Raw genomic sequence first — 27395 nt, 5'->3', positions numbered from 1 at the left:
CCTTCGGCCTTGGGCTGCCAAACTGCCCGCAGAGCAGGTGGGGCCTCTTCCTCGTGCTGGAGAAGGGGGGATCCTGCAGGCAGCCCAGCCCAGCCCCTGCCTGCCCACACCACGACAGCAGCCGGGCGCAGCGCCTTGGTATACATCATACATTTATTAGTGAATATCCCTCTCAAAATCAGCCACAACATTAAAAAAAATAATGATTGCACTACTTGGTCAAGCAGAACTAGCAACTTTCATTTTAAAAAAAGTACAAATCTGTTAAAAATTTCAATCAGTATAATACACATATATATAATACAACATACTAGTTATGTTAAATGCTACAAAACCAATATGATTCCAATGGAATGGAAAAAAAACCAAACACTTTTAGAGCTTTAAGAACCTTTTTTTTTTTTTTCTATATATTAGCCTTTTTTCAAATACATACATGGGAAAAATGAGGTAACTGTAAAATGTGCAAGTAACAGAGCAAAAAAAATTATATATATATATTTATATATATATATATATATATATATATAAAAACTTTCTAACACAGAACACACGTCCTGGCACCTGCCGGGGAGCGGCGCTCGCCCCGGAGGCCCACGGACTGGTATATAGAACAGTAAACAGTCCACTATCCCACCACAGGAAATCATTGGTAAACAGTGGTATCTACAGCGCAGTCAGCAATCACAAACACCCTAAATAATTGGTTGGTTTTGTTTTTTTTTTTTTGTGGGTTTTTTTTTAGTATTTTTTTCTTTTTTTTTTTTTTTTTTTTTTTGGTCTTTTTTTGTTGTTTTTTTTTCTTTTTTTTTTTCTTTTTTCTTTTTTTTTTTTGTAATTCTTCTTAAATGATACTTGTAGCTGCTCATCGGAATAAATTCTGCAGCACACGAGCTGTGAGCTTTCGAGTCGCCGTCAAAGGACCGTAAGGCTTTCCTGGCTCCCTGGGCACCGCGAGGGCGGAAGGGGACGTGGGGGGGCGTCTCCGGGGCGCGAGGCCGCCGCGCGGCACGGGGACTCCTTTGGTTATCTGTCACTGAGCGAGGGACGGGGAGGGCCGGGGTCCTGCCCAGGGGGCACCGAGCCCAGCGGTGCCGGCGGCGCGGCGGAGCCGCAGCGCCCGGCCCGGGCCTCGACGGCGGGCACGCGGCCGAGAAAGGGAGGCAAAAGGGGAGCCGACCGATCGCGCCGCGCCTCCCGCCGCCCTCCGCGCCAGATCGGCCGGGTGGAGACCGGCGCTCGCTCGCCGATCGGAGGAGAGCGGGGCGCGCGGCTTCCCGCCGATCGGCGGCGGGCGCTCCCCGGCCAACCGGAGATCGGCGCTCCGCTCCGCGCCTAGGGCGCGGGATGCGAGGGAAAGCCCCAAACCCGCCCGCACCCGCCGGGCGCGGCCCGCTCCTCGCGCCTCGCCGCGGCCGCCGACCCTTCGCCGCCGGGGCCCAGCCCCGCCGCCCGGCCCCGCCCCGCGGGGAGCGGCCCCTTGCACACGCCGCCGCGGGGACGGCCCTGAAAGCCTCACGGTCCTGCAGTGGCGTTGCGGACATGTGCAGTACAGTGCATGGCAGTATCAGCTGAGCACAAAAACCCCTCTCCCCACCCCCCTCACCCCACAGCCGGCTAGACGTAGCCAAGACCACGTTCCAAGCTGGTCAGACATGCATGCATATTTGTGAACATTTACATAGGGCTGGCGGCCGCGCGCGGAGCCTCCCAGGCGTCGGCAACGCGGGGAGGGAGCGACCCTCCTTCCCGCCCCCCCCCCTCCTCGCTAATTAATCATGCAAAATGACTCGGGCCCCACCGCCGGGACGGCCGGCGCATCGCCGGGGCGGCGCCGAGCGGCAGAAACCACCGCGAGGTCGCGGCAAAACCCCGCGCCGCGCCGCCCGGCCCGCAGGATGAGGCGCTCGGGAGCCCGGGGGGCGAACCGGGCCTCCACGCTGAGCTCCCCGCCGGGCCCGACCGCCTCGGAGTGAGCGGGGCTCGGGGCCGGGGCCGTCCTCCCGCCTGGGAAGGACACGGAGCGGTGGGGAGCGGCCCCACGTCGGCCCCGGGCCCGTCGGCACCCGGCTACGGTGCGCCCTCCGCCCTCCTCCCACCGCCGAGGGGAAGAGCGGCCACAGGACCAAAGAAACGCGACGGAAAAGGAAACGGAAGGAAAAAAAAAAACAAAAACCTACCCTAAAAACAAAACAAAAGAGAAACGGGGGGCGGGGGGGAAATAATAATCCCTAGCGGAGTACAAAGACCTGGAAAGTGATGGAGCGACGACAGCGTCTTTGCAGTGCGGAGGACACGGGCGGCCGCCACCAGCAAACACCATTCGGCCCCGCAGCGCTCCGAGCCACGGCGGAGGAGGAGGGCTGGCCGCAGCCCGGGCTGCTCAGCGCTCACCGCATCCGAGGAGAGGCTCTGGGGAGGGGGGGTAAGCGCACGGCCGGGCCCTGGCAGCGGGCAGCGGCCCCCGCCCCTGGCCCGACGTCCTCATCCTGTAACCAATTGTGCGGCACGGCGCCCGCCCGCCTCAGTCCGCCTCCCGCTGCACCTCCGACGCATCCGCCCGGCAGATGGGGCACGTGCGGTTCGCCTGGGGGGACAAGGAGAGAAGAGGGGCGGTGAACGGGGGGTCCCGAAGCCCACCGGGGTCGGCGGCATCCGCAGCCCTATCCGCTCACCTTTAACCATTTGTCGACACACTTAGCGTGGAACTCGTGGTTGCAGGGCAGGACGCGGAGCAGCTGCCGGGCCTCGAAGTCGCTGAAGCACACAACGCACCTGGGGAGGACGGACGGCCGTCAGCCCGGCCCCAGCCCCGACCCTCCCCCGACAGCCCCGTCCCCAGCCCCCGCAGCTCGCTCACAGGGTCTGCTCGGATTGGTGGCTCTCAGGGTTGAAGCGGTAGGACGGGAGGTGCTCGATGTCTGCTTTGGTGAGTCCCCGTGGCTTGGCCTCCCCCAGCCGCTCGGCCAGGTTCAGTAACGCCTGCGGGAGATGCGGACGGCTCAGCCCCGGTGGAGGCACCCCGGAACGCCAAGGTCACCCCACAGGGCAGCGGAGCCACGCACCTCGTAGTTCTCCATCTCCACGTCATCCACGTCCAGGTCCAGGCTGATCGTGGGCCCCACGGCCGTCGGCGACACGGGAAGCATAGAGCTGCATGGGGGGAGGATGGGGCCCTCAGCGCGGGTGCCTCGGTGGGGACAGAAGCACCGTGACACCCCACGCCTCCCACATCCCTGCCACCCCCCCAGTACTCACAGGAAATAGGGCAGGAAGCTCGGGTAGTACGGAGGGGGCGGTGGAGGGGGCGGCGGGGGGGGCAGCGCCTGCTGCAGCCGGTACCGCTGGGTGTTCAGCCGCCGGGGCATCATGTGGGGGTATGGCTGTGGGGAGAGATGAAGGCTCAGGGCCATGCCTGCAGCTCCTGCATCCCCCAGCATTGAGACGGGGACTTACCACGCCGAATGGCAGCTCTTGGTGCAGAGGGTCGTGGGGGAGGTAATGCAGCGGCACGGAGGGGGAGAGCGTGGGAGCATGGTGGGACGGGGGGTACGTGAAGCCGGCGATGGGGTGCTGCTCCCCTCGCAGGTCCACATCATTGTCTATCCTCTGCAGAGGCTGTAGGGGAAACTGTTAGGCTGAAAAGGGTGTCTCAGATTTCATCCACTGGCTTTAGCACGGCATTGCACCCCACGCATCCCACCTGGGGGGCTGCACAGAGATCATACTCCCTGTTCCAGAGCCCCGTGCCTGGCTCTGCAGCACCAACACCTCCCCAACCCTACCCCGACTCACCATTCGTGGGTGCTGGGCTTGGAGAGGCACAAACTGCCCCAAGGGAGCCATGTGGGGCGGTTGGTGGGGGGGCACTGGCGGCGGGGGCGGGTGCAGGATGTAATGGTCGCTGGAGATGATTGGAGGGAACGTCTGGTAGGAGACTGGGAGCTGTTGCATGGCGCATGCCTGGATCAACTGCGGGGTTTGGAGACAAATGTGGGTCAGGGGCACTTCTGTCTGCCCCAGAGCATCAAACAGTCCCCAAACCCACAGCCCCTGTGCTCTGGGGTGGCACCCACGCAGCCTTCAGGCAACCCATGGTCACCGCCAGGTGTCCCCTTCTCTGTCCCCACCGTGACTCACCGGGGGTGGGAGGCAGCAGAGCGGGTAGTGCTGTCCACTGAACATCACTGAGCATGCTGGGAGCTGCTGGGTGCTGCACCCAGGGATGTGCTGGCTGGTATGGATGGGGAAGCCTTGCGTCGTAACGGTTGTGACCGTGTAGGAGAGAGGGACAGGTCCCTGGTGCACCTGGGGACAAGGCACAGAGGATGTGGGCAGAGGACACAGTCCCAGCTGGGCTGTCCCCATCCTGGAGGGGCAGCAGCAGGGCAGAAAGCACCCAGCACTGGGACACGGACAGCATAATGCAGGGCTCAACATAAGTTTAGGACCTCGCTTTGCAACCAGCAGTCAGGGTGACATGGGCTCCCACCCCACCACCACCAGAGGGGACCACAGGACATATCACAGGTCCCTGTCCTAGAGCTGGCTCTGGACAACACGGTATGAGTGCAGAATCACTCTTAGCACCAGAGCTGCTTCTGCAACACCTACCTGGTCATGAAGATCCACCATGAATGGGTTCTGGTGGGGTGGGTGAGCGGCCGGGTGCAGCATTCGTGGCGGTGTGCTGGGGAGAGCGTAGGCGCGGGGCTCATCTACAGGGATGTGCGGCTGCTGGGGGAAGGCAGGGTGCAGCTGGGTCTCATCCTGGCCCAGCAGGGTTGCCAGAGGTCGGTCGCGTCGTCCCCACTGACGCCTGGCAGGGGGGCTGCGGAGCCACCGCAGGAGAGAAACAGAGCAGGAGTGACCCCCAGGCAGGGTCAGCGCCCAGCGGTGCAATGCTCAGAGCTGGGCTCCTCATTTGGCTGCCAACGTCGAGCTCCACTTGCCCTGTGTGTGCCACCCTGTGTCCCCAGCACAGGACCCCGCATGTTCCCCCTGGCCATGCTCCCCACCCTGAGCTCCCCCAACCCGCCAGGTGCTGGTGGCTGCCCCAGCAGGCTGTAACCCACAGTGTGTCCCAACACAGCCACGATGGCCACTGGGACTCCGTGCTGCCCCATACCTTCGCCGGAGGTGGTCAGGGCTGCTGCAGGGTCCCCCTGAGAAACGACGTTGGTTAAAAGGGGCAGAGGGAGGCCGCCTATTCACTGCCAGTTCCCATGGTCGCATTGGTGACGTCGGGAGGCGGATGAGCACGCAGGACCTCAGGCTCCAGGCAGGGCAAGACACCAGCACCTTGGATCCTGTGAGAACAACAGCAGGTCATGGTCTCTTAAGCCCCCAGGATTGCACGGGGTTGGAGCATGAACAGGAGCCCCAAATTCTCCCTGATATGGGATATGGGGGAGGTAGAGGTGTGGAGCTGGCTCCGGGCAGCAGCCTTACCCCAAGATGTGCTCTGCAGTGTGACCCCAGCACTGCCCAGCCTACTGCCCAGGCACCCAGTCCCAGGCCCACCACCACTCCTGGGGCTGGAGACAGCAGAGCCTGGCCCCCATCGGGTACCCAGGCACCGTCCCTCTGCTGTGTGACCCCCCCATGCAAGACACAGACACTAAGAGAGACAGAAGCACGTGTTTTTGGCAGAGAGAAAAGCAAGCTGGTGACTGCAGCACTGTCCTAGGCTGCTAATAGGACCAGGTGCTCCCAGCATGTCCTCAGCCAAGCAGGGTTCAGTGCTGTTCTGGGGGTGTTCTTTCGTGCAGGGCTCTTGTGTGTCTGCTCTGCACCCTCTGCAAGCTGCCAGTAGGGCACTGCTCCACTGCCCTGCACCCATGGGTGTCCCCATGTCACTGCCACGCAGCGAAGTGCCACCGCTCCACACCTGGGGCTGCTCATTGCCTGGCTCGACGTCCTCCCGTGTCCCTGCAGTACAAGGTGGCACATGTTCCAATCCAAGCAGCTCTGGCCTCAAAGCTGTCCCCCCAAATCCAGCTGGAGGCCATCTCCCGGCACAGCGCCTGCTTCAGCCCTTCCTCCTGACGCTCCATGCGCTGGCCATGCAGGCACAGACTGAGCACAGAGCGCCCTGAGCCGGGCAGCAGCACTGCAGGAGGCTGGGGGCGTCGCCAGAAGGACAAATGGCCATGTCACACCGAGGGGACGGCCTGACACCGTGCCGAGCATCTCCTCCTACCCTCACCCCAACCTGGGATGCTGGTTCTGAATCCGAGGGCAAATCTCTCTCTTTTGGGCAAAAACAAAGCCGCCACAGCAGGAGCCCTCAGAGCAGCCCGCGCTCCCGCTGGGGTCCGACCGCTGCGGGGTCCAGAGCTGTGCGCGGTCTGTGCTCACCGCGCCGCTCCGGGCTCCCCCCCGCGTCCCCGCTTACCGCCTCCCGTTTCACCCCACGCACACCCGCGGTGCTCGGGCCCCGCGCGACCCCCGGGGTCAGCGCCCAGAGGCCGCGGCAACGGCCGGGACGCGGTGGGGGCTGACACTCGCGGCCGAGGCTCGGCGGCCACCGGGCACGGGAACAAAGTTAGCGGCGCTCGGTGCCATCTGCCGGGGCCGCCCAAGGACCGCCGCCCGCACGGCCCCACGCCCCCCACCGGCTCCGGCCCAGCGCGAGCGCAGGGTCACGGCTCGGCCCCGCCGCCGCCCGAAGTGCCGCCCTCCGCGCCGCGCCCCGACGACCCCGGGGGCCGCAGCCCCCACGCACGGACCCTCCGAGCCGGGCACGGCCCCCGGAGCGCGCCGGGGCTCAACGGAGCTGTGGCTTTAAGAGCGGCCGCTCCGGGGCCATGTGCTCGGCGCCAAACAAAAGCAATAACAAAGGCGGCCCCGGGCCCCGCCGCGCCGCCCCGGGGCAGGTGCCCCCGCCGGAGACGGGGAGGTCTTCGGGGGGGCGGCGTCCACCCCCGCCCCGCTCCCGGAGCCGCTCCCCCGCCCTCCGGACCTACCTGCACTGCCGGCCGGGGCCGCGCTCCGGGAGCCGCTGCGGCGCCCCCGCCTCCTCCCGCCGCTCTTTGTTCGCCGACGCCGGGCCCGGGCCTGCCCCCCCCCCCACTCCCTCCCGGCCGGCCGGCCCCCTCCCTGCCGCCGCCGCCGTTTCCGGTGCCTCTTTGTTAACCGCGGCTCGGGGCGGGCGGGCCGTGGCTGCCGCCGCCGGGGTGCGGGTACGGGGTGCGGCCCCTTTAAGGCGCGGCGGCACGCACCGGGCCGAGGCACAACACTCGGAGGCCCCGGGGGCGCGCGCGCCTGGCGGGAGGGGAGAGGGGGAGCGAGCGGGCGGCGCGGCGCGCGCGCGACCCACGTGACCAGGCGTGTCACGCTCCGCCGCCATCTTGGAGGCGCGGGGCTGGGCCGCCACGCGGGGCAGCGCCCCCTCCCTCCTCCCCCCCCCCCCCGCCGCGCGGGAGGAGCGCTGTCATAGCAACGGCCCGCAAGGAGCGGGGGCCCCGGCAGCGCGCCCCTCCCCGCGACACGCCAGACCCCGGCACCCCTCTTACCTGAGGCCTCTTCCAGGCCTCCGGCCCCTCCGCCGCTCCGGGCGGGCCGTGCGGACGGCAGATCGGCCGCCCCCGCGCTCCCGCCGCGAGGTGCGTCGATACGCAGGGAGAAACGAGGCGGTGGGCGCGGAAGATCCGCCGCCGGCCCCGAGAACCGACACGTGTCCGCGTCCCGCTCAGGGCCTCTCCTGATGCCCGCGCCCACCGCCTGCCGGGCACGCGCGGCTCCCACGGCATCTGTGCCCGGTTTGTCTGGGGACCCCGGCAAAGCCTACTGCTTCAAGACGGCCTCTGCTCTCTGTGCCGAGTTAAATCAGCACAGAACTCGTGGGAGAAACCCTGAGCGACACCGAGCGCCCAGTCGGGAGCTGCCGGCCAGCCCATGGGCCGCGCCCCGGCACCGAGCACGAGGCGGAGCCCGCGGGCAGCGCGGCCCGAGCTGACAGCAGGCGCTGCGTCCGTGCCGGGCTGCTGCTTTACGGCACGCCGAGAAACTCCCAGGTATGAGAGCCAGCCAGCTGACAGCCCTGATGTCATGCCTGTAAAACAGCCCTCCCCTGACAGCTGGGCTTTAAAGTGCTAACAACCAAAAGGGAGATAATTAATTTGTAACGTCACCCCTTTTAAAGAAAACCTCAGAGCCATGGCGACGGTTTAACAATCCAGTAAGCTCATCATCACACCGAGTGGCAGTGCTCGGTTCTGTCCTGCCCCCGGATCCCTCCGGGCCCATCTCAAGGCCGTTTTGCCTACTCTCACCTCCTCACCCAAATCCTGGCACACACCAGCACATACAGCGGCCTCAAGGCTTCCCCAGGGCTTAGAGCAAACTCCTTCTGCCCCAACAGCTGCTCCCATGCCTTGGCGGGGGCCAGAGAGCACAGCTGTGACAGGGGTCAGACTCTGTTCAGACAGACACCCCAAGAGGGGACAGCCGAAGGGCTGATGATCACCCTCAATGTCCACCATTGGTTTCAGGAGCCAGGGACAAAGAGGGAGATGGCACCGTGCACTTTGAGCTCACCACTATTTCCTGGCAGAGATAGCAGTGCACCTTTACACGGTGGCCAGGACACAGCCTGACCCTAAGAACAGCTTAAACAGCACACAGAGGCCCAGATGACAGATATCTATACACACGCTCCCTCCCAGCACGTTCCAGCTGTACCAGATCCCCGGCAGCCAGCAGCTATCAATGTCCTCAGGACAACGGTGGGAGAAGCAGGTGATGGAACGTGGCTCTCTGGCGAGCAATGCTCATGCCCTGTGCCTGGCCAGGCCAGGTGGTTCCTGAGGCACACTGTGCGCCTGCCCAGCAGCCCCTGTGAGGACAGGGCACACACAGGTGGCTCAGCTCACCCCTGCCCTGTCCTGCCTTGGGGACACAGCAGTATACACAAACACCACTACATCATGCTGCTCCGGGTATGTGCCACCATGTAAAAGGCCACTGCTGACCACCAGTGTGATTGCATCCTGATGTGGGCTTAAGCCTGGAGGAGCACAACAAGGAGCCCAAGTGACAGGCATTAGCCAGTGCTTCTGGGCCAGGACAAGGGCTCCTGAGTCCATTCATCTGCCCTTCACCAGGGACACCAGTGGCTCCAGCCACTGAGCAGAGTGAAACCTCCAGAGAAGCTCTCTACCTGTGAAGGCTGCACATGCCCAGCTCTTGTCACAAAGAACTGCACAGGATGAATTCGGAATTGCCACAGCCCACCCTCTTCCTCACAAGAGCCAGAGGTCAGCACAACAGGAGCCTGCTTGAGCCCAAGCTCTTTGCGACACCATCTGCTGCTACAGACGTGCCACCTCCCCGGCCCCATATATAGGTCAGGTCTGTCACAGGATTAGCTGGGGCGATTGAAGCAATGTGGGGAAGACTCCCAGTGGAGGCAGGCTCTCCCCCAGCCTCTCCTGAACACTCAGCATGCCATCAGCTTCCAGACATACTCCCCCCAGCCTCTCCACCAAGTCCAGGAGAGATCCTCCCCTCCCCACCATCTGCAAAACAAGCAAGAAGAAACCGGTACCAAGCACTAAGGAGTTCCCAGCCTTCAAGGGGAGACAACAGGAGAGCCCCCACCCTACCCAAAACCCAACAGAGACCAGGTGACGTGGGACGCCCCAACATCAGCAGGTGCTGCATGGTGAGGTGCTTTCCCGCTGAGAGGAGCTCCCTCCCCGCTTTGCACACCTTGGTGGAGCTGAGTTTGCTGGCAGGGGAGGCAAGGACGCCTTCGCAGCGATCGCACACCACCCACTCACACCCCCGGGCTGCCAGCACTCCCATCAAACGCCTCCAGCCACACGCGTGGAGACGCTGACATGAGGAGCGAGGAGCTGCACAGGCAGCGGAACTGATAACACCCAGTTTCCTGTCGATCTCTCTCCCACGTGGATTCTCTGATGTCTAATAGCAAGGCTGAGCTGCAGTGCAGAGGGAGAACTAGCAGTCTCTTCCTCTCCAGACCTTTGAGATAGCTGCTGCACTGCTGATCTTAACTGAAACCAGCCAGCAAGTTCAAAGCAGAGAGAAGACTCACAAATAAACAGTAAGCTTGCGCAAGCCTTCATTTCCTCAGGACAGGAATCTGCAGACATATCTCCACCTTTCTTCATTTGCCCTAGAAACAGCTGCACGACCCAAGCAGCGTGACCAGAAGGCTGTGGTGCAGCAGCTCAGGTACCTCTCAGCAGCATCCAGCGAGGGGAAGCACCCTGACTCAACCCGCGGGGTGCTCCAGCCTGAGCAGCTGTCAGAAGGCGTTCAGCAGCCTGTGGTGGCCCCCTCCCATGGCCACAAGCACCGTGAACCGTGCTCACCTCCATCTCCTTTCATCCTGCCACAGGCAGTGCCACAGCTCAGCTGTACATGGGCGGGGGGACAACAGCCAGCACTTCCACAATCATCCCTACCCCGCCACCTGGGCAGTCCCCAAGCCCTGCCCCTCCTTCCCTCTACAGGACACAATGCTTCAGGCCTCCTCACTGCTTTGCCCTTCACGTTTGCACTCCATACAGCTCTGCCTTAAAGCAGAGACCCCACCTCCTCCAGGCCACAGCTACCCAAGGGAGCAGGGGTACAGCCTGCATCCCTCACCCACCACCCTCTGCAAGCATCCCACCCAGCCCAGCCTGCACACTGTATACACTGCGCCAAGGGGCAGTGCCTCCAGACACCTCCCCACTGCTTCACCTGCTGGGCACAGGCCGGATCGCTCACATTGCCCTTCTTCTGATGCCAGCAGCACCTGGCAAAAAGGACACAGGCAGAGCCAGGAGCCAACGGATGGCAGCAAGCAATTCAGCAAAACGAAGCGCCTCTTGAAAGCGTGGGTGACGGTCAGGAAGTTGGGTTGGGTGCTTTGTTTGCATTTTAGGAAGCCTGCAGGGACACTGACAACCTGCAACAATCATTTTCAGAAAGGAGCTCAGACAAATTCACAATTTGCAGCCACTATTTGCCCTCTTTTGTCCTTGATTTATAATTAGCCAGGGGTCTGCTTTCAAGATGCCCTGAAACAGGCACTGACCACTGCCTTAAGCACAAAGGAAGTTTGCTGCCATACCTCCCCAGCACATCACTCACAAAAAACCCTGCGCCAGTGCCTGGGGATAGTTTTAAAAGGGAAAAAAAAACACCATGATTTCCAAGCTGACAGCCCCTGTGCACAAAGCACGACTGTGCAGTGACAACAGAGCAGCCTGGGGCACAGGAGCTGGCTGACCTCTGCTACAGCTCTCGCCGGCAGATTTTTATTGTTCACCACTCGCCCAAAGCGCAGGCACACAGAGAAAAGCAACTAAGGCACTTGGATCAAAAAGCAAACGCAGCCGGGGAGCCGCACCGGCACAGCAGGGAAAAGGCAAGCTGCTGGAGGGAAGCAGGCTCTGCGCCTGCCTGGCCAGGAGAGGAAGGACCGGAGCCAAGCCCCTTCCTGGAGACACAGCACAAGGTGCTGGAGCCTGCGGTCACCTCGAGGCAAGCTCAGCCCAGAGCAGGCAGCTCATGACATACAGCAAAACCAGGCCCTCTGCTCTGTGTGATCAAGCTAGAACCTGCACGCTGCTTCTTGGGGTAGCCAAGGGCTTTGTCTCTGCCGCTGGTCATCATTGGAAAATAAGGCTCCCTGAGATGCACGCTGTGGGCAGTGCTCCCCTCACTCCTGCCTTGCACACAGCCAAGCAGGGAGCCCTCCTAAAGCACCCCACTCTAGGACATCTGGTTGAGCAAATCCACCGGCCAACCTTTCCTCTAGCACAAGGCAGGTGACAAACCACATTTCTACAGCTGGCCCTGAGCAGGGAGCCAAGGGACGGCAGGAAGACGCCATGTGCCAGCAACCCGCTTCAGAGATGAAAACCCAACAGCATCAAAAAGCTCCGCGCTTTGCTGCCGACAGCCAGTGCTGGCTGCCCAGCCGTGCCCCGCGGCCAGGCTCACGTGACTGCAAAGTGGATGCACACGTAGGAGTGGCTGTAGTGACAGCATTACCGCTTGTGTCGGACACACATCTAAGCCCAGCAAATCCCAGCGCTCTGCAGCGCTCATTTACAAACCCCACACGCTCTGCACAGGTACGCAGGCTTCAGCAAGAGCTCAGTGCCCATGGCCTGGCAGGGACACCCAGGGAACAGTGAACGTGTGCCTCTGGGACCCTCTGATGCCCAAGGATGAGCCTGTGCCATGCCTGGGGCAGGGAGAGCCCTTGTTCGAGCTAGGAGCCCACCCTGTGACACTGCCACTCCACGATGTCAGTGTGCTCCTGCTCCATGGATACACACATGGAAGTGGGGATACCTGATGGGATCAGCAGGACCTCACCCCATCCTGCTCTGCTTCCCGTGCCTTTGTTTCACACCAAGCCTCTGAAGCAGGACTTCACCAACAGCGCACACCTGGACGTAATGCCACGAGCCAAAGGCGAGGTCCTACCTGCTGGCTGTTACTTCATTCTTCTAACAGGTCCATAAAACAGGGATAATTAAATCTCTCCTAAACTCTATTCCATTTAAAATAAAAATCTATAGTCCCTATTTCATTAGCTGGCTCTGGGTTTTACAGCTTGATCAATTCCCCTCACAGAGCCCCGGTCCCAGGCAGGCAGACACAAACACGCAGCGAGCAGCTTCCACTGTGCAAATCAATGGGGATTTGCAAAGTCTCCTCTCTCAGCTCTTTGTTCTGCACTTGCTGAGCAGGAGCCGCGCAGCACATCAGGTAGGGGTTGTGTGCTGCACTGCCCGTGGGAACAGCGCTTCCAGGAGCCAGATGGGGCACGTGGCGGTGCTCCCTCCAGCAAGGGGACAACCAGCAGGGGCCCCACAAACACGGCCCCAGCCCCAAAGGCAAGGCAACCTTGTGGACAGCACCACTCCTCTCCCACCACAGCCAAGTAAGACAAGGCCCAGCTCCAGCAGCCAGGCAGAAGCAGCAGCTGCTCTCACCTCTCCTGCAAGAAGCGGAAGAAGCCGAGCACTGGGAGCTGAGCACTCAGCTCACCATTTCCTGCCCTTCCTGCCCACCCTCCCCCCCCATCACCGTGCCACGGCCAGAGCAGCCAGGGCTCCAGATGGCTCCACCACCCCACGAGCCGCTCCCGTGGGCACAGCAGGGATCTGCTGGCGGCCAGCAGCAGATGGAGGGACCTCAGCGGGAGCCGCGCAGACAGCACCCGCCTCCCACCCCACACACCGGGGCAAAGGATGCCGTCCCGCTGTCCCCACGGGCTGCAGGAATCCGTTTATCCGAGCACAGGGACGAGCCAGGCTGCAGCTCACCATCACCTGAGGTCGGCAGAGCAGAGCCGGGCTCCCGCTGCCCGGCCGCCTTCAAAGCAAACACCCAAAGGTGACAAACAAAGGCACCCGGCAGGCACTCCGCATTAGCAGTATTTTTAGACGCCGCTCTGGAGCCGGCCTTATTATTTTCATTGCAACGTGCATAATTACCCACCATGCACCGCAGTGACATCAGGCAGCAGCCCGCTCCCCTCCACCGCCGCCGCGGCCGCTCCTCCTCCTGCTGCTGCTGCTGCTGCTGCTACCGCCGCTCCCCGGGGCTCCGGCCTCAGCCCACGCACAGCACCGGGACATGGGAGCCGCGCACTTCGGGGCTGTGGAGCCCCGGCCCGGAGCCGAGGCAGCTCCAGGCGTCGGCACGGGGAGCAGGGCCGCGCACGGCTCGCGGTCGGCGCGCAGCGGGACGGGGCGCTGCCGGAACGCGGCAATGCCGCTCAGGGCCGCGGGCACCCCGCACGGTCCCCGGCCCGCTTAGGCCGCCCACGGGGCGGCGGGACGGGGCTGCCGGGCCCCGCGGCGCAGCGCGTCCCACGCCGCGGCACGGCCGCCAGCACCGCCCCACGCGCGGGGCCGCGCTCCGGACCCCGTCCCCACTCACAACTTCCGCAGCGGTTCCGCCGCTCCGCACGGTGCCGGGCGGCGCGGACGGGGCGCTCCCCGAGCACGAAGCCCGGAACGGCCGAGCGCAGCGAGGAGCCCCGAGGGCGGCCCCGCTTCCGTCCCGCCGGGCCCGGCCCGGCCGCAACGCCCTCCCGGTACCGGGGCCGCACCCCCCGGCCCCGGCGCGCCGCCGCGGCCCTGCCCCGCTCCGCCGCCCCCCGCCGGGTCCGGGCCCGGCACCGCGCCCCGCACCTACCGGAGGCGCCGCCCCCCGCCGCTCGCGGACCGATCGGTGCCTGCCCCGGCCGCGCTCCGGGCTCAGCCCGCTCGCATGGCGCGGCGGCCGGGCCCGCCGGGCTCGGTGTCCGTCCCGGTGCCGCTCGCGCTCCGGCCTCGGCCCCGCCTCGTGGCGCCCCCGCGCTCCCGCCCCGATGGAACCGGCCGCCCCGCGCCGCCCCCTGCGCCGCGCCGATGTGGGCGCGTCCGCTCCGGCCCCGCCGCCGTATTGCGCCTAAAAGCGGCGCGGCACAAACGCTATGCGGGGGGCGCGCGCCGTAATGCTCCGAGCGGAAGCGCACGACGAGGAACGAGGACGGGAGGGAGGCGGGGATGGGAATGTGGGTAGGGATGGAGATGGGAATGGCGATGGGGATGGGAACGGGGAAAGAGATGGAGAGAGGGATGGAAATGGAAACGGGAACGGGGGTGGAGTCAAGGATGGAGATGGTGACGGTTTCAGGGAAGGGGACAGATATGGAGTTGGGGATAGGATGCGGGTCTGGGTAGGGATGGGGACGGAGGCGCTGGGGACGCCCCAGGCCAACCCTTGGAAGGTTTAGCGGTGTCCCGGGACAGTCCAGGTGGTTTTGCAGTGGGATGTGCATAGGGGTGAAGAGGGCCAGGCCAGAGGTCCTGCAGAGCCAGGACAGGCTGCGTCTGTGCACCCCCACACTCACATCCCAGCCTCTTCCGCATGAGCGGAGCCACACAATCCACCCTTGTCCCCAGCGGGCCGAAGTAGGTCAGGGAGGCAGAGCTGAGCCCTCTGGCCCCCCCAGGGAGGAAACCTCACAGCAGGGGATGCACAGGGCCCCAGCGGCAGCTCCACTGGGTCGGTGCCCACCTGCGTCCTGGTGAGACCTCACTGCTCCCAGCCTAGGGGATGCCAAGCAGACCCCCCCCAGTTCCCTGGGCTTGGGATCCCCCTGCAGCCCCACAGGCAGAGTCCTCAGGGTGTGGTTTGGGGTGGCTGAGCCATGGGGATGGTCCCCAGCATGGGGGGCTGGAGGTGGGGAGCAGACACTGGGCTGGGCCGGAGCTGGGTGGTGAAAAACAGGGAGAAGAATGGGGAAAACAATTTCTCACCCATTAATTGCAGTTAATCATTGACGAACCTATTTACTTCAGGAGTCAAAGTTCTGCGGTGCTGCCAAGGTGCAAGTGCGGCATAGCTGCTGGCAGCATCCCGGCGAGGTGGCTGCAGGTAAGGGATCCCAGCGCAGCCCCAGTCCCCCCTTGGGTACCGCGGTCTGGGCTTGGGGTGAGGGAATGTCTGTTGAAGAGGGTGAGCTGGCAGGCTGCCCAGTGGCTGTGATACAAGAGAGGGAGATGCTGTGGGGTGTCACAGCTCACTATGGGGCTTCTATGTGGGGCTTGGGGTGATCTGGAGTGATGCAGCCTCCAGTCGTGCTCAGGAGCAGGTCTTGGGTTCCCCAGATACTCCTGAGGTCACCAGAACCTAGAGACCAACCCTGTCCCCCCACTGTGTCCCCATGGGACCTATTCCCCTGGGCAGCACAGTCCCATCCCAGGCTCTCTCAGTGGGCACAGTGTGGGGGCTCGGGACATGCCCCAGTTTCTCTTCTGTGTTCCATAGGCTCCGTGCAGGATGGCATGGCATTCGCTGCTGCTGCTCCCCTTCCTCCTGGCAGCAGGTGAGGACTTTGCTCAGTGCAGGCTTGGGTTGCCGGGAAGCATCAGAGACACTTTCAGCTCCATCCCATTTCTCTGGGGGCACCCATGACCCCCCAAAAGTGGCACTGTGGGCTGGGTGGTGGGGATGGCACCCCAGGGGAGGGTGAGGAGTGGGAGATGTGGAGTAAGAAAGGGGAGATTCCCTGCACTCAGCTTATGCTCTGCCTGCAGCTTCAGGCAACACAGTTCCCATCTTCAACATGACCATCGTGTACGTGGCTGAGGACCTGTATATAGGTGAGGAAAGGCTGTGGGGAGGCTGCTGGGGCTGGGGAGAGAGCCTGGGGCTGACTCTGCCCTTGTTCCCTTGTCTCCAGGCGAGACTGCTTTCACCCTCATAGCCTATGACCCAGATGGGGACCCGATCACCTACAGCATCTCTGGCACAGATTCCTTCTACTTTAACGTTGATTCACAGACAGGTGTGGTGACACTGAAGAACCTGCTGGACCGCGAGGTGAGGGCAGGGACTGACTGATGGGACCATGGGGATGGATGGCAGAGCCATCAGACCTAGGCTGAGCTGTGCGTGTCCTGACTGAGCTCTGCTTTATCTTCCCAGACCCAGGCCAAGCTCACCATCATCGTCACAGTGTCTGACGGGATCAACGCGGCGGTGAGTGTGGGAACGGGGATTGCAGTGGGGTCTCAGCGGGGTCTCAGTAGGGCTGACTGTGATGCTCAGTGGGGCTCTGCCCAGGGGGCAGTGCTGGTTGGCTCCTTGTCCCTCATCCAAAGTCTCCCCATAGGTCAGCAAGCGCCTGACCATCATCGTGGAGGACCGTAATGACAACGCACCAGTCTTCCAGAACCTGCCCTATGAAACTTCTGTCCTTGAGGTACCTCCTGGCACCTGGCAGCCCCGTGGATGGGTGGTTCCCAGAGCATGGGTGTGCCTGGTGACAACAGGCAGCAATAATGTGTGGTGACAGAATGCAGTGACGCTGTGCCGGGGAAAGTGGTAACGGTGTGTGGTAATGGTATTCCTGGCAGACACATCAGTGCCAGTGGGGCTGGTGTTCGCTGGGACTCTGCCCTCACCAGGGAGTGCCCATGGAGCTGATCAGCCCAGGGCAAGGCTGGCTCAGAGTACAGACAGGGAGTGGGGTTGAGACCCTTAGTAGAGTGCCCATCTGAGCACTGGATGGGCTGGGAGGGGCCAGGGTCAGCACCCTAACCCTGCAATGCCACCACTGCTTCTCTGTGTGCTCAGAACACGACAGTGGGCAGCATCATCTACAACGTGTTTGCCAATGACTCTGACACTGGAACTGCTGCCAGAGTCAGCTACAGCATCCAGGAGGTAAGTAGTGCAGCTCTGTGTGGTGGGGGCTCCCCATGGGCCAGGTCTGGTGACATGTGGCAATGTCCTCTGCCCAGGTGATCCCAGACGCCGCGAAGAACCGCTGGCTCTTCTACATCCTGTTCAATGGGAGCGTGGTGCTGAACAGCTCACTGGACTACACCATTAACACCTTCTTACAGCTGAAGATCCTTGCCCAGGTGGGGACATCTTGCCCAGGTGGGGGCACTGGGTTTGGAGTGGCGGGGAAGGGCGATGTGGGACTAACAGGTGCTGTGCCCCAGGACGGTGGAGGGCTGCTGCGCAACGAGACGGTCATCCAGAGCAGCACCACCTACCTGTCCATCACCGTCATCGATGTGCCCAATTTGAACCCACGGTTCCTCAATGAGCCCTACTCCGGCTCCGTGCCTGAGGGCTGCCCAGTGGTGAGCACTCCAACCCGCTGCCCTGGGGCTGGAGGTGTCCCCAGGCTGTGCCCTGATGGCTGTGTCCCCACAGGGCACCACAGTGCTGACCGTCACCGCCATGGACAGAGACACAGGGGTGAACGATATGATCTACTACAGCTTCACCAGTGAGTGAGGGGGCACAGAGTAGGGTGGGCACCCGGGGGATTGTGCCTGAGCTCCAGCAGCCAGCAGCCCTGCCCATGACTAAACCTGGTCCCTGCTGTCCCCTAGATGCCAGCGTCCCCTTCGCCATCAACGACACGACGGGCACCATCACTGTCAGCCAGCTGCTGGACCGTGAGCAGCTGCTGAACGAGGAGGTGCTGCTGGAGGTCATGGTGAGTGGAACAGCATGAGACCCCTGTTCTTCTCCTCACTCTGCGTGGCCTGACCCACTCCTCTGCCCACACAGGCGCGTGAGAGCAACCTGGATATCTATGGCAATGTGGCCCAGGCCAGCACTGTGGTGACAGTGTTGGTGACTGATATCAATGACAACAAGCCCCACTTCTACCAGTGCCTCCTCTCCACCTGCGACTTCATCTACACCCAAAGTAACTTCACGGGGAGCATCGTTGAGCACTCCCCCTCCAACATGCCCGTGTCCAACCTCAACATCGTCGCGCGCGACCCAGACAAGGTGGGAGCCCATCCCTGGAGCTGTGCTGCTGTCCCACTGCTCCACCACCCTCACCCCATGTCCATCTCATGTCCATCTTCCCAACAGGGCATCAATGGCACTTTTGAGCTCTACCTGCAGGGTGAGAGTGCCAGCGCCTTCACTGTCTCCCCTACAAGAATCGTGGGCACAGGGGAGGTGCAGATCCTCGTGCAGGACCCATCAGCTGTGGATTATGAGATAACCCACGTCATGGTGGTGCAGGTGGGTCCCTCCTCCCCGCATGTCTGAGGACACAACCCTTCGCTTGCAAGGACAAGAGCAGAGCATGACTTTGCCACAACAATTTGGTTTAGAAGAGCTGGGCCAGATATAACAGCTCTCTCTATTTGGGGATCTATGCGAGACACTGTCACTTCACCCCACAGCTCATTGCTAATGACACAGGGAACCCCACAGACTGCTGCTCCACAGCCACTGTGACCATCGACCTCATCGACACCAATGACCACTTCCCCGAGTTCCCACAGAGCACCTACAGCCTGAGCGTGATGGAGAACAGCCCCGATGGCACCGTCGTTGCCACCAACATCACGGTCAGGGCAGGGCACAGCTGATGTCCCCAGGGCAGTCACACAGTGTGACCCATGGGGCCACCTTTTGGGGTGCTCAGTGCCCACACCCAGAGCCTCACATTCATCACTGAAGCATATTTTCCAGGTGTTTTCTGCTTTTTTCTAGGCTTATGACCCAGATAGCGGTGCTGGTGGCCAGATCACCTACCAGCTGCTCCAGGAGTACATGTACGTGGGGCACAGCTGCTGGGGGGCTGTGGATGCCGCCTGCCCTGGGCCGGAGCCCCACTGATGGGTCTGTGTGTGCTGCAGCCAGCAAATCTTCATGGTGAATGCCACGAGCGGGGCAGTGCTGGTGAGGAATGGCTCTTTCCTGGACCGGGAGAAGCGCTCTATGTACTCCACCAACCTGCAAGCCAAGGACGGGGGTAACAAGACGAGCACCACGATGCTGGAGATCACCGTGCTGGATGAGAATGACAACGAGCCCATCATCATCGGCTCCTACTTCATCTATGTGGAAGAGGGGCAGAATGTCAGCACACAGATCAAGGTGGGCACCACAAGCAGAGGAGTCAGGGTTTGTCCTGGGCTCCAAACAACTCCATTCCTTTTTCCTGATGTTCTCTTTCCAGGCCTTTGACAATGATGAGGAAGACACTCCCAACAGTGAGCTGGGCTTCAAAATTGTGCCAGGGCTGTACAGCAACAACTTCACCATCAACCAGACCTCTGGAGAGATGTACAGCATTGAGCCACTGGACCGTGAGGCTGTGGACAGTGAGGACGGGCAGCTGGTGGTGACAGTGGAGGTGTACGACCACGGGGTGCCACAGCTCAGCACGATGGTGAACGTCACCATCACCGTGGCGGTGAGCACTGGGCACAGTCAGACCGGATGTAGAGGTGGCACTGTGTCCCCACGTGCCACAGTTGGAGCAGGGAGCAGCTGTCCGTGCTCCTGTCCCTTGCTCCATGCCAGACCTCTAGCCTGGTGACACTCACGGGCTATCATCTCCTGCAGGATGTGAATGACAACATGCCCGTGTTCCTCCAACAGTCCTATGAGTTCTCCGTCTTTGAAAGCTCTGACGGTATGAGGAGGGTGGTCAGGCTGTGGGACAAACAGTGCCTGGGGTCAGACAAACAGACACCGAGTGTCTGCCTCACCTGCAGGGTCCTTCGTGGGGAACGTCATGGCCACGGATGCTGACCGGACGGAGATCAACTCCCGCATCTCCTTCCAGCTGGAGAGGAACACCGGCTCCAGCAACTTCTTGATCAGCTCGACCCGCCTGGGGCTGGGCAACTACAGCGGGCGGCTCTCCCTCGACCCTGACGTAACTGTGGACTATGACACCATGCAGGATAAGTTCTTCTCCTTGGTGGTGCTGGCGGAGAACACGGCTGCAAACGATGCAGGGAACATCGCCAACGTCTCGGTGCTGGTCAACGTCCTCGATGTCAATGATGAGCCGCCCACCATCCCGTCGTCCTCGCAGAAGAGTGTGAGCGTGAGCGAGAACGGCACGCAGCTGGGTCTGGTCCTCACCGTGGTTGCCTTTGACCCAGACACCAACCACTCACTGGTCTTCGAGGAGCTGTCGGTTGCCTGCTATAAGGGTGGCAGCAGTGCTGGGGAGGTGTGCTGGGACTGGTTTGTGCTGCTGCCCAATGGCTCGCTGCTGGCTGACAGCTTGGACATTGACTACGAGCTGTGTGATGAGGTCCGGCTGACCATACGGGTTGAAGACCTCTACACCGAGAAAGGCGACCGCTACAGCAAGAACGGTACAGGCAGAGCCCACATCCTGTGTCCACCATGAGCAGGGCAGGGAGGAAGATGGGACCTGGAGCTGCTGCTTCCCCAGAGGAGCGCCTCTTTGGGATAGATGGAGGCTGTCCCCAGCTCTTTGGTCCCTTTGGGTTGGCAGGAAGGTGTCCCCAGTTCTTTGGTCTCTGCCGCAGGGATCTGGGCCTTCTGGGGGAATGTGGCTCCCAGAGGACACAGAGCAGGACTGACCAGTGCTCTGTGTTTGTGGCTTTGACAGAAACCCTGGAGATCTGGATCACAGACATTAACGACAATGCACCGATCTTCTTTCCTGTCTCCGAGACCTTTGGTGAGTAGGAGAGCTTAGGATACAGCATTCATGATGTGCTCTTTGCTGTGTGGCTCTGCCCAGCTGCCCAGGAACCAGAGGGCTGTGAGCAGCACGGTGTCCAAGCTGGGACAACCCACTGCTCCCCACAAAGAGCAACATGAGGTGCTTAGGGCTGCACCTGTGCTACTGAGCCATGGGGCATGCAGGGCATGGGGTCTGCAGCATACTTAGCTGCAAAGCACCCCAACTGTACTGTCTGTCCCCACAGTCATTGTCCCTGAAATCTCTCCTGTGGACCTGCAAGTGGCTACTGTGAAGGTGAGGAGCAGTGCACACTTCTGGGTGCTGGGCTCGCCCATCTGTGCCCAGCTGTGCTGCTGACATACTTGGTCCCCGCAGGCCACGGATGCCGACTCGGGGCTGGCAGGAACCATCGTTTTCTCCATCATCAGCGTGGTGCTTGTGCAGGAAGATGGGGACAAGCGGCCCTTTGATAACCTCTTCAAGGTGGTGACCTCGGCTGACCAGGACATCTACACCGGGAGCATTCAGTAATGCCATGGGGCCAGGCTGAGCTGGGGGTTGTGTGGTGTGGGCTGAGCCCACCTCAGCTCTTCTGCCGCATGGCAGGGGCACAGGCAAGGGATGGAGGGAGGACATCCCCAGCTCCTTGGTCCCCATCAAAGGGGCCTGAGCGTGCTGGGAGGATGGGTTTCTTGGAAGACCCAGCCATATGGGATGTCCCCATCCCCTTAGGGTGGCCAGCAACCTGGACAGTTCACTGAAGGGGCAGTACCAGGTGACAGTGGAGGCTCGGGACAGTGCAGCACCGCAGCATGCGACACAGACTACCCTCAATGTGAGTGTCACCCCATCCCCTTGGGATGCCCCATGCCCTCCTGAGCCCCTCTCACTTTGCTGTCCCCACACAGATCTTCACAGTGGACCAGAGCTATCGCATTCACCTCCAATTTACGACAACAGTGGATGAAGTGCAGAGCAATTTGGAAAGCATCAGAATGTATGGGGGCCTGGCAGGGGCTGGGGCTGCAGGTCCTGCTGCTCCCCATAGACACACTCACCCATAACCCCATTGCAGAGCCCTGACCAGCGCCACTAAGGCAGGGGTCTACGTGTCAGCCATCCGGACCTATGAAGACAGCCGTACCACTGCGTGAGTGATGGCATCGGCCATGGGGAGGGCACCATGCCCCACAGCCTGCTCACCCCCCCCTCCTGTCCCTGCAGGGTGAAAGCCAAGTCGGTGATAGAGGCGTACTTCGTCTACAGCAATGGCACAGCACTGGACGTCAACCAGCTGACCCTGTGTGTACTGGTGAGGGAGCTGTGTGCCAGCACTGCTGCCCACCCCATTACTCATCCTGCTTCTCTTCCTTCGGCAGGCTCATCAATAGCAACCCAACGGCCCTGGCCAACCTGATGAACCTGGGCCTGGTCGTCATCGTGAGTGGGGGAGGGCAAGGCGTGCAGGGACAAGGCACCAGCCCCACGTGGTTCCTTGGGGGTCTTTGTGCCTACACATTGCCCACAGCCCCACTGTGTGCTAGGGCCCCGGTGAGGTGACAGAGAGCAGCAAGGAGAAGGAGATGATCGGCGTCATCGCGGGGCTGGCAGCGTTCCTAGTCCTCTTCATCCTCATCATGATCCTGGCGTTGGTGCTGACCACCAGGAGGTACCATGCACCCACCCCGTGTCCCCACATACCCCTTGTCCCCACATCCCCACTCACCATCACCATCCCCACAGCTACAAGAGGAAGCTGAGTGCGATGAAGGCTCTCAAGACAGCCACGACGCTGAGTCCAGCCGTGGTGCAGGGAGAGGGCATCCCTGGCACCAACAAGTACAATGCTGAGAGGTGAGCATGGGCTCCCTGTGCCTGTCCCCATGTTGCTCCCACATGGCTGACCCCACAGGGTCCGTCACTCACTGCCTCCCACCCTTGGCCAGGGCCAACCCCATGCTGAATCTCTCGCTGGACTCATCCCATGACCTGGGCTTCCATGAAGAAACCAGCTCACTGGCCAGGTGAGCTCTACAGGCAGATCCAAAGGCCATTGGCCTTGCCTGTGCCTTGCCACCACCTCTTAAACCCTCCCCTTTCTGCAGCATCAATTCCCTGGATGAAAACATGGTGAACTCACCCAAGGAGGACAACTTCAAGGCCAAGGTAGGAGGCAGGGCATCCTGCTCACCTCCGCCCAGCCCCATTCTGCTGCGGCGCAAGGACTGCTGGACCCTCGCATCCCTTTCTCCCCATCCCTGTTCTGGGGATGGATGGGGTATCCCTGTCCCCACCCTTATGACTGTGCTCTCTCCCAGAGAGGGAACCCACATCCCACAGACTCCACTGAGGACAAGGTGCTGGCGGCCGCCCTGAACATGGAGGAGCCCTCCAAAATGGCCTACATCAACACTGCCTTCAACACCACCGACCTGTGAGCAGCATGTGCAGCACAGAGGGGCCGGAGCGGGACTCAGGCAGCTGCTCTGGCAATGTCGTGTTCAACCCCAGCAATAAACCCATCTCATGTGATGACAGTGTCCCATGGCCACCAGCCCCTCGGTGCTGGCCCCAGGGGGTCCCCTCTCCCAGAAGAAAGGGGTGGATTGAGGTCAGGCTGGAAGGCTGGAAGGGTTCGGTGTCACCACAGGGCTCTGTGCCACCCCACACATCCCCACCAAGAGCTGCTTGCAGCACTGCACAGAGCTTTCTGTAATGTTTTATTACCCAACACCCAAACTGACAAATGTAGTTCTCCCACCCCTTCCTCCCCCCACTCCCAAAAAAACAAAGAGGAAAACAAGAAAGTCGGGGATGAAGCCAGAGTGCTGGAGTGGACTGGCAGGCCAGGGGATCCCCAGCACCCCAATTTTTGCAGCCTCCTGCAGCTCAGGTGTTCCTGGGGCTCTGTGGGGCCACTCCTGTGCACTGAGTCAGACTGGTGGGGGGGGAGTGGGAGGCGAGATGTGGGGTCTGACAGTTTGGCACTGACACCGAGGTACTGCTGGCAGAGGGGTGCTCACCCCCCAGCACATCGACTTTGCTCTTGGTGCTGCCCAGCAAGGCAGGGATATAGGGACAGTGTTTTGAAAGAGCTGCAGCCCCGCAGGCTGCTGGGGGGGAGGTGGCTGACGGCTGAAAGTGTCTCTTAAAAAGCTCCAAAAATGCAAACACAGTTCAAGAAAAGCCCCCCCCTCCCTCCCACCCCTGCAAAATCCCAGCGGTAAAAAGTGGCAGCACTTTGCAGCTGGCGCAGCCCCAGGGGGAGCAGTGAGCAAGGCTGGGGGACCCACAAAGGGACAGCCTGGGGGCTCTGGATGCTGCTCACAGCAGCGTGGCTGGGAGGTGGTGCGGCTCCTTCCCCACCACCAGGACAAGGACATTTCCGTGCTTCGAATGCAGCCAGGGAGGGCTGGGGACCATGGGGACAACCTCCCCAAATGCCTCCAGCTGCAGTGATGGGGACAAGCAGCTGATGGCCCCGAGCAGACGTGCTCCAGCCCCACAACCCTTCTGCTGGGCACAGCAGTGGGACATGATGCCGATGTAGCAAGAACAGGAGTGTGGTGGGCAGCCAGGGGCTGTTGTCACTGCTGCTGCCACAAGCCCAACTCTAAGCCACGGTCAGGCCCCCACCCCACACACAGGGAGATGGCATCCAACTCGTGTCCCAGGGCTGGGGGGGACCCCAGCAGATGAGATGCCCCATCCCCACCTGCAGCACTCCATCACCACCTGCCTGGAGCGCTGCACGCCGGCAGCGGGCGTCTCGGGACGCAGGGCAGGGACACTTCCCCATGTCCCCTCCGTCCCACGGCTGGGCAGTAGCTCACTCCATGGCAGGGCCGGCACGAGAGCAGCACCGTGGCCGCCGGACGTTTTGCAGCAGAGCCCGAAAGACGCTGGGCTGCCTCTTGGGCTCACCCTTGTGGGGAGCCCCTTTGACGGAGCTGGCGCGGGTGCTCTGTGGGGTGGCCACCACCTGCCGCCCATGCTCCTCGATCTGCTTCTCCAGGTGCTTCTGGATGGCCATGCCCAGCACCTCCACCTCCATGGAGGCCCCATACACCTCCCACGTCATCCCCTTCTCGTCCCAGCTCACCTCCCGGATGGGCTCTGGAGCCTCCTCCGCCACCCCTTTCACGTGCACCTCGGGGTACGAGGCCTGTGGGGACTTGGCCACTGGTGTCATGGGCCCGGTGGCCACTGAGCGCGTCTCCACAGGCATGGATACCTGCATCTCCGCGTCCTTCTTGGAGGGCTGCAGGCACGGGGCAGAGCCCAGCTCTCTCTTGGGGAAGGTGAAGGCAGCAGCTCCACCCGGGGGGCTCATAGGGCTCAGTGCCACCGACACCAGGGATGCACGGCTGTCCACTTGTGTCCCTGTGTCCTGCACGCCGGCGTCCTGCGGGGGTGTCACCTCGAATGAGTAGGACCCGCAGAGCAGCTTGGCAGTCCGGGGCTGCTGGGTGCTCTCAGTACTCCTATCAGCTCTGCCCTGCTCCCCAACTCTCTGGAGCTGCTCGGGGGTTTCAGTGTCCCCTGTGCCACCCTGGGGCTGCTCCTGGCTTGGCATCGGGGAGGGCAGCTCAGCTCCCACCGATGGCTCCAGGAATGCCACATGCTTGGCTGGAGCCGGCACGCTGCCCGTGTCCTTGCTGGGTGCCTTGAGGCAGGGCTCAGGCAGGGAGGGCGCAGGGGTGGCCTTCTCCTTCTGGGTGCCCCCTGGCTCCATAGGACTGCAGGCAGGGGCAGTGCCACCGGCTGCCCCGCAGCTCCCCAGTCCTGTTGGCACCGGCACCTTCTCCACAGTACCCAGGACCTGGGGCTCGGCCACGCAGCAGGTCCTCATGGCACGGCCATCCACGTTGCAGCCAGAGCTGGGCAAGTGCTCACCCACTGGTGGGCAGCCCAAGGAGCTGGTACCAGGCTCACAGGCGTCCTCAGCCTCTCGGTTCAGCAGCTGCAGGGCCTCGGGCTCCCTAGTGCTGCCCATGCCTGGGGAAGGCTTCTCCCATGCTAGTCCTGCAAGACAGGCAATATGGCAGTGAGCTGAACATTGTCAGTCATCAACTGCTTCTTGCCACACCACACCTGACAACAGGTCTGGCTGTGCCCAGAATGCGCCAGCACAGTGCCCAACCCGGGAAGGGAAGGACAGTGTCAGCCACCTACCACAAAAACAGCCGTTCCCTGGTGCGACTGAGCCACGTGTGGGATTCAGGGGCTGCTCTGGCTGCTGGGGCCACGGGGCTGTGAGACCCTGAAGAAAGAACAGTTGGAGAGCAACCTGTAGTGCCCAGTAAGAACCTCACGGATGCTCAGAACAGCTCCCATCAGAGCCGTGCACACAGGTACCCAGTCCAGGGCACCCACTGGCCTGCAGGCAGCAGCAAGCAGAAGGGCCAGGGGCTGCACAGGACACTGGGGGCTCTGCCAGGCGGGGTAGGGTGTGCCAGCTGGGCACCGTGCACACTTGCCCTGCACAGATACCCGCACCCACACCCGCACGAGGCCACGTGGCACGAGGGGCAGAAGCCGGTGTCACACAAGCAGCTCCAAATGATTCCCAGCCCTCCGAGCCTTTCTCCCTACGGAGCTCCCCAGTCCCACCCGTAACACCTCCCGGCGGGGCCGAACCCACCCTGAGAGCATCCCGCCCTGAGAGCATCCCGCCCGGGGCACGCGGAGAGACACGAACACGCGGTACCCACCCGCAGGCACACGCACACACGCACTCCCGCCTGCAGGCACGGGCACGCAGCCGCCGGCACATGGCTCCGGGCACACACGCATCCGTGGACACGCGTGGGCACGCCCCGGCCGAGCCGCGAACAAAGCCGCCCTCGCTGCAGCCCCGAAGGATGGGAGGCGGCGGCCGTTCCCGTCCCGGTGATACCGCCCCGGGGGCTCCGCGAAGGAGCGGGAGAGCCCCGCCACGTGCGCGCCCCGGGGCCGCGGTTACCTGCGGCTGCGGCGGCGGCGGCGGCGGCTCTGGCGCGGTCCCGTCCCGCTCCGCTCCGCTCCGGCGCGGTGGAGGTGGCGGAGCATGCGTGGGGCGGCGGCGGCGGCGGGGGCGGTACCGTGCCCCAGGCCGCTCCCCCCGCAGCGGTACCCCCGGTCCGCGCCCCGCCCCGGCACCGCCCGCTCCGGTGTTGGGGGCCCGGTTGTCTGGGGGGGGGGGGGGGGGAGGGCAATCTGGCATCATCGCCCCCACCGCTCTGGGACCTCACTCCCATCCCCGTCTCCCGATCGTGAGATCCTCTCCCCGCTAGAACCCCAACACAGCCCCCGGGTGCGGGAATGGCTCTTGTCCCGCGCAGCCACCCAGCGCCCCCAGGACATGCTGCATCTAGGGGGGACACGTGGCCGGCGGCCCCTCGGCCCTTGGCACGAGCCCCGTGGTGCCGTCCCTTGGGTG

General features: G+C 62.5%; 3 protein-coding genes across 11 annotated transcripts; 1 reads left to right on the top strand and 2 right to left on the bottom strand.

Moving 5' to 3' along the window:
• Positions 1-839: 839 nt before the first annotated feature.
• Positions 840-14313, bottom strand: RNF44 (ring finger protein 44). 6 transcript variants are annotated; one of them, XM_048960652.1, is made up of 11 exons: positions 14179-14313; positions 5129-5309; positions 4615-4831; positions 4141-4308; positions 3796-3972; positions 3457-3618; positions 3259-3383; positions 3066-3153; positions 2861-2982; positions 2676-2775; positions 840-2587 (listed from the first exon to the last, which is right to left on the bottom strand). In XM_048960652.1, exons 2-11 carry the CDS (start codon positions 5233-5235, stop codon positions 2525-2527), a joined length of 1329 nt encoding a protein of 442 aa, XP_048816609.1. In that variant the 5' UTR covers positions 5236-5309; positions 14179-14313; the 3' UTR covers positions 840-2524. The 6 variants fall into 6 exon arrangements, with proteins under 6 accessions (XP_048816609.1, XP_048816608.1, XP_048816604.1 ...); XM_048960651.1 differs by lacking the exon at positions 14179-14313 and adding an exon at positions 13477-13722; XM_048960647.1 differs by lacking the exon at positions 14179-14313 and adding an exon at positions 7518-7782.
• CDHR2 (cadherin related family member 2) lies at positions 13066-23506 on the top strand. Of its 4 annotated transcripts, none has more exons than XM_048960642.1 (33): positions 13066-13371; positions 15330-15405; positions 15799-15856; positions 16068-16133; positions 16214-16353; positions 16459-16512; positions 16646-16735; positions 17110-17199; positions 17277-17399; positions 17484-17627; positions 17701-17776; positions 17883-17989; positions 18064-18291; positions 18379-18534; positions 18699-18866; positions 19012-19073; positions 19158-19398; positions 19481-19717; positions 19870-19939; positions 20022-20636; positions 20897-20968; positions 21219-21268; positions 21350-21501; positions 21707-21809; positions 21883-21971; positions 22050-22124; positions 22199-22276; positions 22354-22414; positions 22519-22643; positions 22718-22828; positions 22921-22998; positions 23080-23140; positions 23293-23506. In XM_048960642.1, the coding sequence occupies exons 1-33, from the start codon at positions 13094-13096 to the stop codon at positions 23410-23412; spliced, it is 4254 nt and encodes a 1417-aa protein (XP_048816599.1). In that variant the 5' UTR covers positions 13066-13093; the 3' UTR covers positions 23413-23506. The 4 variants fall into 4 exon arrangements, with proteins under 4 accessions (XP_048816599.1, XP_048816602.1, XP_048816601.1 ...); XM_048960645.1 differs by lacking the exon at positions 13066-13371 and adding an exon at positions 14517-14539; XM_048960644.1 differs by lacking the exon at positions 13066-13371 and adding an exon at positions 14517-14543 and having other exon boundaries at positions 15301-15405.
• A 676-nt stretch (positions 23507-24182) lies between these two features.
• Positions 24183-27034, bottom strand: GPRIN1 (G protein regulated inducer of neurite outgrowth 1). The gene is made up of 3 exons (XM_048960540.1): positions 26940-27034; positions 26150-26237; positions 24183-25999 (listed from the first exon to the last, which is right to left on the bottom strand). The coding sequence occupies exon 3, from the start codon at positions 25968-25970 to the stop codon at positions 24804-24806; it is 1167 nt and encodes a 388-aa protein (XP_048816497.1). The 5' UTR covers positions 25971-25999; positions 26150-26237; positions 26940-27034; the 3' UTR covers positions 24183-24803.
• Between the last annotated feature and the right edge of the window lie 361 nt (positions 27035-27395).

This window comes from Lagopus muta, chromosome 14 (genome assembly GCF_023343835.1).
Source record: "Lagopus muta isolate bLagMut1 chromosome 14, bLagMut1 primary, whole genome shotgun sequence".
Classification (NCBI taxonomy): domain Eukaryota; kingdom Metazoa; phylum Chordata; class Aves; order Galliformes; family Phasianidae; genus Lagopus; species Lagopus muta.
Note: the sequence above shows the minus strand (reverse complement) of the source record. Positions and strands in the feature narration are given on the sequence as shown.